This window comes from Ammospiza nelsoni, chromosome 1 (assembly GCF_027579445.1).
Source record: "Ammospiza nelsoni isolate bAmmNel1 chromosome 1, bAmmNel1.pri, whole genome shotgun sequence".
NCBI classification, from domain to species: domain Eukaryota; kingdom Metazoa; phylum Chordata; class Aves; order Passeriformes; family Passerellidae; genus Ammospiza; species Ammospiza nelsoni.
In genome coordinates, this window is record NC_080633.1 from 95,892,663 (window position 1) to 95,907,800 (window position 15,138).

The following is a 15,138-nucleotide window of genomic DNA, read 5'->3' on the forward strand; positions in this document are numbered from 1 at the left end:
GCCTGCGGCGGGGCCCTGGCGCTGTGCGCGGTGCCGGCCTGTGGTGCTTACGGTGCGGGACGGAACGGGAGATGGTGGGCTCCAGCGAGACCGGGAAGGAGTCGTGGCGGGGCCGCTACTACCGGCTGGAGGAGGTGCAGAAACACAACAACAGCCAGAGCACCTGGATCATCATCCACAACCGCATCTACGATGTCACCAAGTTCCTGGACGAGGTGGGTGCCCGCGCTGTCGGAACGCTGAGGGCACCGGAGCCCCGCGGGGCCGGATCGCTGGCGTTCCCCGGCTCCCGTCCGCCTGCCCCGGCCCGCGGGAGCCGCCCTCGGGGCCGCGATAGCGCCGTGCAGGAGGAGCCGCGGGGCGGGCCCGGGCTCGGGGCGCCTCTCGGGCCGGGGAAAGCCGCCCGTGCCGTGCCCCGGCTGCGCTGCCGTGTCATCCGCTGGGCGCCCGCCGGAAACTCTCGGGTCTGAATTTCTACTAAATAAGCGCAAGGAGAAAAAACTGGAGTCAGGATTGAGGGCTGAGTGAGGCGGGCTGGCTGTGGGAATCTTGGGTTCCAAGAGTTTGGCTGAATCCATCTGCTTCTTGCTTTGGTGTGCCGACTGGAAACAGAATTAAAAATGAACACTCAGCTGGGACCCAGAGCCTTATTATCGTGTGAACTAAAAGGTCAGCAACTCCTCTCTTCACACTATTGTAGTGTGTGTTGTATTATGGAGCAGGAAAGAAATTTCACAAAGTGGAAGGAAAGTACCACAGCAGGCAGAATATCACAGATCTTGGGGTTACTGTAATAGTCACAGAATCACAAAGTATTTTGGTTTGGAAGAGGCATTATAGCTCATCTCATTCCAGCTCCCTGCCAAGGGCAGTGACACCTTCCACTAGACCAGGTTACTCCCAGCCCTGGTCCTTGAACAGGTCCGGGGATGGGGCATTCCCCACTTCCCAGTGCTACCTGTGCCAATGACTCCCTCCTGTCCCTGTAAAAAAGTTCTTCCTTATATCCAGTCCTCGTTAAAGCCTCTTGGTCATAGTGGCTTGTGCTCCTGTCTGCCAAACTCATACGTCCTGGGTAGCCTTAAGCCCTGGGTGGTCTTTTATTGCAGGACATGGCAGACGTGGCTTTATACACAGGCAGTCAGGTTCAGAAAATTAGGATGGCTCTCACAGCTGCCCTAATCCTCTCTGTGTGGGGATGCAGTGTGGTGCTACAAAGCTGCACCAGTTCCAGCTCTAGTGTAGAGCACTAGAGGCAAGTTCAGTTCCTTTGGCTGTGTTTTGTTGGATTTCTTCCTTCCCAGTTAGTGGTTAATGTTTTTGATCTCTGGCAGACAGCAGTTGGTGTAATCATTGATAGTCATGGTTAATAAAGAAGCATTTTAGTTATTGGACTAAAACATTATTCACTGGAAATGCAGAAATAAAAAAAACACTTTTTTTTCCCCTGTAATTGAATGGCACTGGCATTTAGGTATTTTGAGTTTTCTCTCTCGCTCTGTATTCTCAGTTAGCAAAGGTAGAATCACAGGGTCAATTTAGCTGGAAAAGACCTCTGAGATCTCTGCCAGTCTTTGACCAAACACCACTCTGTCAATTAGACCGTGGTAGTAAGTGCCACATCCAGTCTTTCCTTAAAACTGTCAGGGACAGTGACTGCCACCTCTTTTGGCAGCCCATTTCAATGTATAGTCACCTTTTCTGTGAAGAAATTCTTCCTAAAAGCAACCAATTAAAAAGTGTATGCTAGACTCACATTCATTTCTTAAAGAATACAGTTTAGATGGGTAGAGACGTGATGGATTTGAAGCATCAGTAGTTCTGTAGCCCCATGTTGATTTTTGTGCTTGCAAACCCTTCCAATTCAAAGGACAAACTGAGCATTTTGCAAAGGAGGGTTGACAAGCGATTTTTCAAAGGCAGTGTTGACACAGGTAGTATTTCATTCTTAAGCTGTGTGTCAATGCAAATTGTTTGGCTTTTCAGCAAGCAGATCATGGAACTGATCTACTGACTCTTCCTTCATTATTTCTCATCTAGCTCTGCCCCTGCTCATCTTCATCCATTAGTTATGGACATTGCTGCATGGTTCTACAGTCAGGGCCAATTTAATTATAGAAGCTCTGAAGGAGAAAGCAGCTTTTTGTGCAGTCTGCAAAACTGAATTAGCTTTTGGGAACTTCATCAGTTTTGACTGATACACAGTTTTATTGTTTGTACATATTGTCCAGATTGAGGAGGTGGAAACAAAAAGACCCACACCTTAGAAAAACCCTAAACCTAACCCCGCCCAAGGAAAAAAAAATTTGAACAAAAAAAATCCAGGATCCAATGAGCTTTTGAGTTTTAAGTAGTTGCACAGCCTCTTCCTTCAGTACATATGGTGAAATTGGTAAATATTACTAGGCATCACCTTGTGTAAATTTCTCCAAGAAAATCTCATTTTCATCCTTCAGGCCAACATTGATAATTTGGCAGCATATCAAAAGAATTCAGTTTGTAAATACTTAAATAGTTGGGTTTTGGACAATGTGGGTGATGTCATGAGACACTCTGGTAAGCACAAGTCAGATTTCAACCTCACATTGAACAACTTTCAATAGAACATGGCTGGTTTTGAGCTGAAATTTCCAAGACCTTCTGAGATAAAATATTTCATGTAACTATTTCCTACAATCTTATTGATTAAGTGAAGCTACAGTCCTAGAGAAAGTTCTTTGACCTTTTACTATTCATTAGTAAAATGTTGGTGATTTTTGTTATGGAACTCTTCGATTAAGATACTTCATAGGGCACTTTTTTAACCTTTTTTTTAATGCTTTTGGTACTTAGTTAAATTATCGAGTGTTATGCTAATTCCTTAGATACTGTCAGAGACCCTGAGGCATGTGACAGCTGAGGAGAAGTGGAAGCTAGCCTCTTGCTGGTTCATTCCAGAATCCAGTAAACCCTACTCAAAGTGGGGATTATGTTAGCTCTTTCAATAGCATTATTGGTTAAACTTGGGTGTATTTCTTGCAGTTCCCTTTGGAAGTAGAAAAGCTTAACATATTTTTAGACTTTAATGTGGGCCACTGAAATTTAAGCCCAATAGTATTAAAAAGGGTGGATTGCTAAAGTGTCACCTCACTCATGCTCTTCCCAAGCAGTACATAAGTATCAGTTTACTGGGGAATGAAGAGCTGGGAAAGCAGCTAAGCTCACCTGTCCCGTTTCTTAAAATAAGGCATCTTTTCAACTACTGCATAACCTGTGGAAGTATTTTCTTATTAATGATGAAGTTGAAAACTTTACTGTGCTTCAGTCTTAAAGTCACCTTGGATGCTCTTGTGCTTAATAAGTGAAAATGTGGTGCTGTTTTTCACTCCATTACAGTAGTTAAAGGGTGTGCTCCCTCTGTCCAGCTGTTGTGTCTACATGGAGCTTGTAGATGTTGAGAGGAATTTGTTTGGCTTTGGGGAACCATCAGTCTCTGTGAACACTTGATTGAAAGTAGATAGGAAATGGGCTGGGGGTGGTGACATGTGTGTGTCACATGGAGTGGAGGCATTGCATGGTGTGACCCATAGCGGCTTGGCTTCCTTAAGGACAAGGTTTGAAAAGATCATATGAAATACAGAAAAAGTGCTGAATGAGGAAACAATTGTGTGCTTTGATATCTGATCTGTGGGGTTAATGAAGATGCCAGCAACTGCTTTTTTTTAGTCCATTTGATTGTTTTTCTTTGTTTTTTTTGTTGTTAGTTTTTGTTTTTTAGTTTTGCTTGTTTTTGTTTTCTTGTTTTTAAGTGGCAGATATTGGGGAAAATTCATGGCTTGAATATTCATCTCTGAATTTTCTTTGATTTTCCAAGTTTGGGAGAAGAAATCAAGATACCTCAGCTTTCGGAATGCATTATTTAAAAGATCTTGGCAAGAAAGAGTAGTCTTGAAACCAGAAACTTTGGTGTTGTTTGCCATTAAAGGCTGTTGGACCTGTGTTGCAGAAGATTTGGGAAACCTTTTCCTTAGCTTCAGGTCTTGTGGTTTACCCCCACGGAGTACCCATGTGCCCCACAGTGGTTCACTCACCCTCCTACCCAGTGCATGGGGAGGGGAATCAGAAAAAGGTCAAAATTGTGGGTCAATATAAGAACAGTTTAATAATTGAAATAAAGTAAATGTAACAATTATGGTAATGATAAGGAGAGAGAGAAGTATAAAACCCAACAGAAACAAATAGTGTAGCACGTGTGGGTTCTCCACTCACTGACAAATGCCCAGCCTCCTCCTGAGCAGCGATTGGTGGCTCACAGACAGCTCCTCCCAGTCTATGGATGAAGTGTGACATTCTGTGGTATGGAATATCCCTTTGCCCACTTTGGGCCAGCTGTCCTGGCTGTGCTGCCTCACTGGCAGAGTGTGGGACACTGAAAAGTCCTTGATTTAGGTGAGCATTATTGGCTACCAAAGTATCAGTTCATTAAAAACATTATTCTCATGCTGAATCCAAAGCACTGTAGTGTACCAGCTATTAGGAAGAAAATGAGCTGTATCCCAGCTGAAACCAGGATAAGGTCCTATATAATTTAAAGGAAAAGAGCTACTAGAAATGCATGTGTATCACAGCAGGATGTCATGGCTATATCTGTATTGTAGATAATTACATATATGAGGAGTTTATTGTTCTGGAAACGAACTATGGCATTCATTTAATGTTAATCTAATACAGATTTATTTAGGTTAATTCAGTTGCTGGTGGTCTAAGAATTCAGCAAAAACATCATTGGTAAATTTTTTTTTTCCATACAGTATGAACTTGTGCATCCATAGCGCTTTTCCTAAATTTCTCCTAGAATGGACAGCTGCCACCAAATGTGTTTTGTAATGCTGGTCAAATAAAGTGCAAAAAGCAAATATTGTTCTATTGTGTCAGGATGAAAAATGTTCTCTCCCCTCTGTGGCAATAAGTTGCATTCGTGCAGTGTGATGATGTTGTGGGGAGCAGCATAATGCCTTCCATGTTTATAGTCATGACCAGCTTGCACTGAAAGATGCCTTTATTGGCACGTTTGGAGTCTGCCAGTGAGCCATGGGCACTGTTCCTGCAGAACCTTGCAGTCTGAGAATTAAATCCAGTGTTAACGCTTCCTCAAGCTCTGATGAAGCTTGCAGGAGAATTTGAAAGTGTTTTAAGAAATAGCACTTCTTAGCACTTACATGTGAAACTCTGCAAGCTGTAACTGTTTTGTAAGCTGGGAAATGGGTACTGTTGGGGTTTAACCTCAGTGCAGCCCCTTGCTCACTGCTCCCCACAGCCGCTTGGTTGGATGGGGAAGGGAATTAGGGAAAAAAGATAAAATGTGTAGGTTGAGATAAGAACAGTTTAATAACTGAGATAAAATAAAATAATTGCAATAAAAAGGGTGACAAAAAGAGATGCTAACCCATGCCCAGCCCATTGCCAAGCAGCAAGCTGCAGCCCTCAGCAAACTCCTTGCAGCTGATATACTGGGCATGATATTCTGTGGTATGGAATACCCCTTTGGCCAGTTTAGATCAGCTGTCCTGGCTGTGCTCCTTCCTGGCTTCCTGTGCACCTTCCTGCTGGCAGATGCTTGGGACGTTGAGAAGCCCTTGAATTAGGGTGAGTGCTACTTAGAAACAACTGCAGTGTCAGTGTGTTATCACTGATTGTTCTCATATATCACTGAATCCAAAGCACAGCACTGTACCAGCCTCCAAGAAGAAGATGCAACTCTATCCCAGCTGAAATCAGGGCAGACACCAAGCTACTAGGTATTTCATTTGCACTTCATCTAAAAGCCTAATGATAGTTTTCAAAAATACACTTTCAGAGAGATATCTTCTTTCCTAGGCTCCTGACATTTTACATGAGCTGTCAGTTTCTGTCCTGAAACTTAAATAGATGATAGAAATAATTTGGAGGACTCTTTTCAGGCTACATGAAAATGCCCTTGAAATAAGCAAGCATTTGTCTGTCTGTCCTGCATAATAGAGCTGAGGTTCTCTGGGTGTTCCTGGCTCTCTCACTGGCCCCTTTCTGCTTTTCATTCCTGTAGAGCAGAAAGGGAAATCTGAGTTTGAGACTCTCACTAATGAAGACCTTTGCTGATCTTCCTGAAAGTGAAATTAGACCCTAGATTTCATTCCCTTGGTATAAGAAGGGAGAGGGCACAGGAGTTGCAAATTAAGGTAGTTATGGTTTAATGGAGTCTTGAACTATGACACTGAGAAATCTGCATGACGGTAGCAAGGGGGAGAAAAGGTGGTATTCAGATGAGGTGAGTTGGACTTTTGACCCAAATGAGAGCAGCAAGATTAACTGCATATTTGCCTTATCTAAAACTTTCTAATGTGCTGCTGTTAGGAATTCATCTGTGCTCTGTACTAGTGCTGACTCTGTATGGGTATTTGTTATGCATATAGCTTAGACTGTTTGTTATATGGGGAATGTCCTGGGAATGAGCTAGGCTGTCTTAATTTATCCTCAAAAGCTTTTTCATTTCTCCTGAACTACAGTTTTACCTGCAAGAGCTCTTAGGTTACTTTTATCAACAGGATTTTGGTTTAGGAGTCACTATCTGTATAGCCTTGTGGGCTTTCCAGTTCCAGGATCTGTCCAGAGGATCTTCATTAAAAGTAGCAGTTCTGGTAGCAGGCTTTGTTTACCAGGCAGAATCATGAACAAAAGCCTTGTATAAACAAGCTTTGGGAAACTCATCCAACCATGAAAGATGGTCATTTTTTGATAGAAGAGTCAGTTCTTGCCCTTTGTGTGAGACATTACAGTTGCTCCCTTTCATTAGGGGAGGCAAAAGCTTTTAATTAATTGCATGTATTATGTACTAGTTATTTACAGAGGGTTTGTAAGTTCATATCATTAAGCAGAGGTGGCATCTAAAAGCAAAGTGTTTATTTTCAAAGTACTTCCATCAATGTCTAGTAGGTTATAATTAACATTACCTGGTAGATGGCATCAGTTTGGAATTCTGTGTGTGATTCTCCATACTTAGCTGTGCTCATGTTATAAAAAAAAATAAATTATCAGTTTTCCAGCTGTAGTGGCAGAGGTCAGGGTGAATTTGTCCTCTTCAGCTGACCTGTGATAGTCAGTCAGAGGGTTGGTAGAGAGATTGGGTGCAGTTACTGTCTTGATACTAGTGTTGTGGTTTTGTAGACAGAAGGATCAGTTGCTAATTAGACAAAAATAGTTCTACAGAGAAAAGCTGGAGTGCCTCTGTGGTGCTGCCCATACTGCTCTGTGGTTGCTTTGTAGTGCACAAGGGAAGGATTTGGGAGCACAAGTTAGTACATGATCATTCTGTAGCTGGCAGCGTGCAAGCAGTTTGTTCAAGTACTCCATGAAGTAATTGTAGTGCAGATGCAGTTATGTTGGTGGGTATCCACTTGTTTGGCTGGATGGCAAATGTTTTTTGGTGATGTAGTGTAAACCATGTGATCTTCATGACTTGCTGGAGTAACTGGTATTTTGTGTACTTGTATGAGCAGGGTTTGGGTTCACTGCAGTGCATGAGTAGGAGTTTACATACTGCTTATGCTGCTGGTGCTTTATGGGTGGTTTGACTTTAGGGCCTTTTGCTGCTTGTTGGTACCTTGTTTGTCAAGTATGTTTTCCAAGGATTGTGCCACCTTTTCTGCTGAAGTTGGTATGGTTTTTCTACCTGGGGGGCGCAATTCGTTAGCATGGTATTAAAAACCCAAAGTCACATTGCTGAAGAAATTCTGTGAAGATTTAGTTGAGGTAATATCTTGGAGTGCTGGTTAGACCCAAGTTCACCTTCTTAAGTGCCATTTCAAGGCATTGAACTTGAGTGCTCCCTCAACTTTTGTCCAGTCCTTTCCCTGAATACTTAACAGAATGGATCCAAGGACAGGATTTTGGTGAGCATGCCATATTTGCAGGTTGCTTGCATAATCTTTACTCTGCTTGTACTCTTCTGACTTTTTTTTGGCTCAGCTGCTCTGTCTAATCTCTCTATCAGTTGCTTAATCTTGCTTTTGCTTAGTCATGGTAGGGATCCTTTACCCTAATAACTGTGGTATCTTGGCTCTTTAAAAAGTGTTGTGATGAGGTTTTTTTTCTCCTCAGCTTCCTTAATCTGTTAAAATAAATGTCTGCCATTAATGTGAAGATTCAAATTATGGAGTTCTGGTACTGCTGGAAATTCATAGTAGTAGTTTAGTTCAGCTGTATGAACAAATACTGGTTTTGTCAGAAGATAAATTTTGATATGAGATTAATAGGAGGATTTGAGGTTAAGTGCTAACCTGAATTGCCTAGACTAGTAGAAATGCCATTTCTTTAACCTGTGGTTTTTTTGGTGAGCTGTGTTCCCCACAAGATAACCCTAAATTGTGGAAATTTTGCCTATTTTCCATAACATTATATCTTGTACTCAGAAGCATTAAAAACTGAACTGAGCTTCAAAAGCCTTGTCTTCTTTGCTACTTGTAAAGTGCTAATATCTATTCCATGGTTGCCTTAATCCAAGGCAGTGCTAATAAGTGCTTTTAACTTGTTTACCTAATCATTCCCAGTGTTTATGTAACACTTTCCTACTTGAAAGTTGAGTGGTGCATTTTTGTGGTGTGTTACCTGTTACATAATAAGTAACTGGGAGCTGAGGAAATGCACTGAACTGGAAGATATGATAGATCTTGCAGTATATTCAAGGAGAGTTATTTGATAGATAAAAATGTACTTCATAAAACCCCCAAAGAGCATCCTGGGGAAGAATAAAAGTTAATGGAGAGCAGGGGCTTATGTTAAGGGAATGGTGATGGATTGTGGTATTAGAAGATCCCAGGAGATGACTTCTCTGTATCTCAGGGGTTTTATCAACAATGTGGTTTTGGGATTCCATAGTCTATGAAAACCAAATTGCTATTCTCGGGTCTTGAGTGAGCTTTCAGTTGTGCTTAATCACTTCCAAAGGAGCTGTCTTGATGTTTGTACCATAATTTGTTTTGGAAAGGACCCTTAAATTTATCTGGCCCACCTCCCTGCTCAAACCAGGATAAATTAGAAGGTCAGATTCCTTAGCACCTTGCCAGCTTGTTTTGCCAATACTTGATTCACATCTTGTGAACACATTTTTTTATCTTACTGGAATGTTCTTGCTGTAGCTAATACCTTTTTGGCTTTTATCCTTCTGCTGTTTAAAGCATTGCTTGGATAAAAACACACATTTCCCAAAGAAGTGAAAACACAGAATGTAACTTCAGATGATAGTTGTGCTGTTAAAATACAGACTGATTCCCACACAACTTTCTAAGTGCTTTAGTTGCAAGGGATAATGCCTCTTACTGCTTCTTTGCCAATGGCATAGAGACTTAGCTTCCTTGGTTTTGGCTTCAGACAGTACACAAAGCTCTCTAGTTATTTAGAAAGGCTTATATTTGCTTTAGAAAGTCCAGCAGGTGATTTTGCTTTTTAATTTTAGAAATGTAAAAATGCGGAATTTCCATTTCTAAAATTTGAAATATATTTCACTAACAAATTCAAACTCATTAAAATTTGCAGCACCCAGGAGGTGAAGAAGTCCTTAGGGAGCAAGCTGGGGGAGATGCTACTGAGAACTTCGAAGATGTTGGCCATTCCACAGATGCAAGGACACTGTCAGAATCCTTTATTATTGGGGAACTTCATCCTGTGAGTATATGAGTGTATCCTTACTTTTGTGTTTGCTATACTGTTTTAGCATCTAGTTACTTGTCTGGTAATTACTTCAAAATCAAGAACTGCTAGTTTGGTTGGATGTTAGTCCTGCAGCTGTTTGTGGAAGGACCTAGGTTTGAGATAGTTCCCCCAATGTGAAGGGATTCTATTAGTGTAGCATAAGCATAGTCATCACATCTTTTGGTGATTTAAATTGCCTTACAGCTTAGTTCTTGAATAAACTGAACATGGAATGGTGTCATTTCTGGTATACGCTTTCAGCTTTCTAATGAAGCTCTGTAACTCTGAAGGTGATATGTCTGAATGTCTGGACCTTTTCTTATGGCACTATGCAGAGTGACTACTGAACAACCACTTTCATCTCTTCACCATTGTAAATACCTATCTGCCAGGCTCCCACCTGCATCAAAAGGTGCAATCCTGGCTCTTTATATGTATGTCTAGAAAAGGGTTATTAAAAGCATTGTACTTCTAATTTCTTGCTCTGTCTTCCCCTCTCTGTCTCCTGCCATTTTTAGCTGTATCATGGTTCCCACTTGTGGTTGTCAGGGTTGTTTGTGATCAGTTCCCACTGGATCATCTGTCACATCCTCTCTTCTGTATGGTTTATCCCATTCCCTGTACTTTTAATGAGCACCTTTCTACTGTCTCAAGTTTTCAAGTATTTCTTTGTAGCTACAGAGCTGCTGCCTTGGCTTCCTTCAGCTAGGCCACAATTAAACTCTCCTGCATCTTAATAGTTGAAAACCACTGTTTAGAGGTTTAGGCTGCTAGAGTGTCTGTCTGCTCTACTTTACTGCCCACTCCTGCCTCTTCTCTTTTCTTCTTGTTTCATGTATGTTTTGGAGTAAAAATCACTATATTGAGTAGCCTATTTCACAGTAAGATTCCTGCTCTTGTCTCTTTTGTCTCAGGTCATCTCTTGATAAATATTATTAGTGTAGCTTGTCCTAATAAGAAGTGGTTTGGCTCTGATGCACATTTATCCATTTGTGGCTTTGCAGGCTTGCCATTTATTTGTGATGCCATTAATGTTCTTAACATGGACATCAGTTCCAGTTCTTCCTTGTTTGGCAAGGGCCTGTTTTCACTTGATATGAAACAAACAGCATGGTAGTGTAATGTACAAATACAGCACTGACAGGATTATATACTGTTGGGCTTTTTTGTAATGAATGTGACTGTGCCAAGCAGAACTTTGAGTTTATGAAAGATCCCTAGATTTTGGGACCTTTGGTCCAGTGGACATTGGCACAACTAGTTAGTTGACTTTATCTGATAGTACAAGTACAGTAAGCAGAATCAATATGATTGCAGTCAGTGTATAAGCTAAGGTTATGTACTCTGCAGAGACACAGGAAAGGTGAAAACATGGGCACAAAGAATAATGAAATTTGTTGGAGGCTCAGGTTTCACTTCTTTGTTGCATACTGGGAAGTATTATTTAAGGAAGTGTTCTTGTTTATCTTAGCTCAAAATCAATCACTGACATCTGCTCTCTTGCCAGTCTGTTTTTACCTAGGGAGAAATATTTACCCATTAGCAGAATGAATTGCAAACTGAATTTAGTGATAAATTGTGTGAGTTTGGTTTTGTTTCCAGTGCTTCAGATTTTGTCTAAATGTTTCTTACTCTTTTCTCTTGCAGGATGATAGATCCAAGCTTCAGAAACCAACAGTAAGTGTTTCTTGAAATGCCACATTGTCTTTTGGGCATTACAGACTGTGACCTACTGTCTGTGTATGAGTGGTATACCCCCAGAAAAAGAAATAATTCAGTTTAAGTGTGGTGTTTCAGGTTTTAAATCTCTTAGACCTGTTGATACTGCTTCAAATTGTTCTTTCCCTTAACCATTATTTTCTTTGTGTGGCTTCATAACTGGGGATTACTAAGTGTGATGGCATTATATCCTTCTTTCTTTAAATTAATTGCAAATGTTCTGGTACCAAAGCAAGTAATTTTTCTGTGATGGATCATGCACCACTAAATTTAGGTGGGGTTTTAATGCTTGGATTTGTCAAAAAAACTTAGGGTCATGCACAAGTAGAGTTGCCCAAATTAATAAGTCTTCATATAAATTGTGCACATGTACCCAGCTGGGATTTGGCCTTGTAGTGCTGCTTTTTCTGTGGAAACAGAACAAGTCCAAATCAGTATCAGGAACAGCTATAAAAATTTGACTGATATTTACACAATCTGAAACACCACGCTAAAACCCTCAAGTTTAATAAGCCTTGTAGGTGTAAATTAGTAGATTTCTTTATGTAGTTTTGATATTAAAAAAATATTTGTGAATGAATTCCAAGTTTTTTCAATTTGATTTTAGTCAAGGAAAGTATTTTTGTCTTACAAATGACTGAAGCTTTTCAAATGTAACCTGAGTTGGAAGTCAGCTTCATAGAAAACTTGCAGCAAAATATTTGTTGATGTTTTAGGAACTTGATGCAATGTTAGCTATAGGAACTGCTACTAGCTAGCTTATAATACAACAGAACTGCTGTAGGAATTAGGAGAAAATGCTTCCCAAATGCATGCATTGAGTTGTTTCTGAATTAGTCTCATTTGATGAGTTTTGAGAAACTGGGGCTAGTTAAGGTGGAGAGGTTTATCTTCCTGAAGTAAATATCTTTTTATGCTTTGCTTTCCAGGAAACTCTTATTACCACTGTTCAGTCTACTTCCAGGTACAGTATCACATCTGTTGTCAAACTTGAAGTTCCTCATGATTTTTCTGAAGGTTAAAAAGCTGAATAGCTTTTAACTGCTGGAAGCTGAGATATCAGGGCGTGGTGCATGAAAATATCTGTTCCTTGTAAAGTCCAAGTTGGCATCTATGTACCACTTTACAAGTGTGGCAGATTACTTGGTAGATACTTCTCTCATATTGGCAGGTGTCACTATCTACCAAGTGGTTTGTTTGGCACAGGCCTCTATTTCTGGAGTCTGCCACGTGAAGGGAAGACTGTTATTGTCATTGCCAGCTATTTTACTGACACAGATGCCTTGCTTTTAAGATTTGCTTCTGTTGTTGCATCTAAGGGAAATAAGAGGGTTCTGTGTGTAAGAAGGAAGATATGTCAGAATACTTGCAAAACACTTTGTAATACCACTGAGTCAAAAACTTTGTGGACTTATATCCTGCTGACAATTGCCTACTGCTGAAACCTCAGAGGACTCTTCTGTGACCCTCTGGGTGGGGGCTTTGTGTGCTTAGGAGAGTCATGTGATGCTGCTACTTAAACACCTTTTAAATGATTGATATTCAGCACACCATGACTTAAAAATGTGCCTAGGGTTTTGCTCTTGTCTAGTAAGCAAACTTCTTTGTAAGCTTTAGTACAGAGCCTTACTGTACAAGCTTCTTCCCTTGTCTGGAGTATACTGGCTAATCCAGGTGTTGTGTTATCATTGAATTTGAAGTATTTGTGGAGTGGCTATAAAGGACTTCTTTTAAGCAATGATTTTTTTTTTTTTTTTGTTTTTCTTTTTATAACTTGCTGGTTGTCACTTCCTAAACTCCTTTTTAAAAACTTCCCTTTAGTTCATGGTCCAACTGGGTGATCCCAGCAATAGCAGCAATTATCGTGGCCCTGATGTATCGTTCCTACATGTCGGAGTAAGCGCCTTACTGAGAAGTCATGCAGGAAGAGAATACCTTCTCTGGAAGAAAATACAAGCAATCCTAACCCAATATGTTCCTGGAGAAAAGCCTGATGTCTGAAGAAAAATTCAAGTTTTTCAGAAAATGAAACAATTCTTTTTCTGCTGTGCACTTTTCTTAATGTTGCCTTCTTATGTGCTGCTGTAAGTGATAAAAAGGCACCATTTCTCTTTTTGTATAACACTTTTATTCTCTAATGAGTTACTTGATAACTGTATTGGTTTCTGTGGTAGAATATTATTTTTTATGCAACACTGATTCTGGTTATTTCTCTTTAATCTATAATAGGGTCATTAGGACTCTCTTTACTTACACATTTTACAGCTTTAAAAAACTACCAAAACTGTGTACATGTACACAACTTAACTTAAAAAAATCATGTTGTCTTTTTAAATGTAGTATGAATGAAATGCAAGTTAAATGTAATGAATAAAACTGAGTGGAGTTATAGGTGCCTGGAAGTGGGGTGGGCCCTACCAATGAGCTATAATGAGCTGGTGTGTGTTCCATTTTTTTTTGACAACTGCTCTTATAGTTTTTGTAGGTACTCCTTATTAGCAAACTGTTCTTTGTCTCCCATTGAAAAATTCAGGTGAATTGAAACTCAATGTTTGGCCTAATTATGTCTGTCTCATTTTTGTGAAAAAAAAGGCAGAAAAAAGTAACTACTACTAAATAGTACTGTTCCTGCCAAACACTCAGGTGACTGTAGAATTTGTTCTGGAACTTTAGCCTTCGATAAAATCTTCAACTTTGTCAAGTACATTGTGAGGGGAAAAACTGATAAATCCATTTCTGACTCTTCTGTTACGGGCTTTGGTGCTTTACTATGAAGAGGCGACTGTTTTTACTGCTGAATACAAGATAACTACAAGTTTGCATTTTGTGGTGAACATTTTTAGTCATATGTAAATGATCTGAATAAAAGTTTAATTGGTTACACCTGCTGGCTCAAACGCCTTCATTTCCAAATTCTTTGGAGGCCTTGAAAAGGATGTCCTATTGGGGCGCTTCTCAGAAGTGCACTTGCAGTTGCTCCCATCCAGCTTCATGTCAAGGACTAACTTTTGTCCATGTTTGTCCATGGCTTTCCCTCTGAATGTGATGACACAGAGTTTAAAACTTCAAGCTTTATTGGTAGATTTCTAGATAACCTTTAAAAAGGATATAACGCAGAGTGAGTATTTAGAATCACAAATCAAGTTTAATTTTTAAAACAACACTTGAGCCCTTATATGTAGGTAAGGCAAAAAAAAGGGGCAGCTTTAGAAAGCTTAGCTTTCCCCCTCCAAGAATTTCAGACAGATAAGTACGTCCACATCAGCAGATAGAGCAGTGCAATTAAAGTGGATCTGTAATGTGAAACACTTGCTGTGAAATGCTTTTTTCCCATGCTGTGTATTTTGGAGTTTTAATATGATGTAGCTCTATTTTAGTCCTGTATACTGGATATTTATGCAATTCCCTGGAGTAGCTATGGAAGCTCAGTCCCATCTAAAATTATTCAAGCTGGCATGTGCAGGGAATTTCCACAATGTGAAGCAGAAGCATGGTGAGTACAGATAAGTAGGCAGGCTTCAATAACTGATACAAGTAAAAATGCTCATGTAGATGTTCACTCCCCTCCAATGGTGTAGGTGCAAGTTGTTCCTCAGAGATACACATTTCTTTTGGGTTTTAAAATGTAAATGGAGATAGATCTAAACTAGAAAAATGATCAGGCTTATCTTTCTTTTTAGTACTCTTCAGGTTAGAGCTGCTTTCCATATAGGTGTC

The 15,138-nt window shown here is 40.3% G+C and overlaps 1 protein-coding gene across 1 annotated transcript; it reads left to right on the forward strand.

Moving 5' to 3' along the window:
• LOC132071648 (cytochrome b5) lies at positions 1–14,304 on the forward strand. Its single transcript, XM_059469327.1, has 5 exons — positions 1–215; positions 9,547–9,675; positions 11,350–11,379; positions 12,351–12,385; positions 13,243–14,304. Exons 1-5 carry the CDS (start codon positions 72–74, stop codon positions 13,319–13,321), a joined length of 417 nt encoding a protein of 138 aa, XP_059325310.1. The 5' UTR covers positions 1–71; the 3' UTR covers positions 13,322–14,304.
• Positions 14,305–15,138: the final 834 nt, after the last annotated feature.

Bases quoted from the DNA above. Each gene is read 5' to 3' on its own strand.
- LOC132071648 (XM_059469327.1), top strand. From the start codon at position 72: ATGGTGGGCTCCAGCGAGACCGGGAAGGAGTCGTGGCGGGGCCGCTAC. The intron at 216-9,546 runs GTGGGTGCCCGC...TAAAATTTGCAG, and splicing joins TCACCAAGTTCCTGGACGAG to CACCCAGGAGGTGAAGAAGT. The intron at 9,676-11,349 runs GTGAGTATATGA...TTTCTCTTGCAG, and splicing joins TTATTGGGGAACTTCATCCT to GATGATAGATCCAAGCTTCA.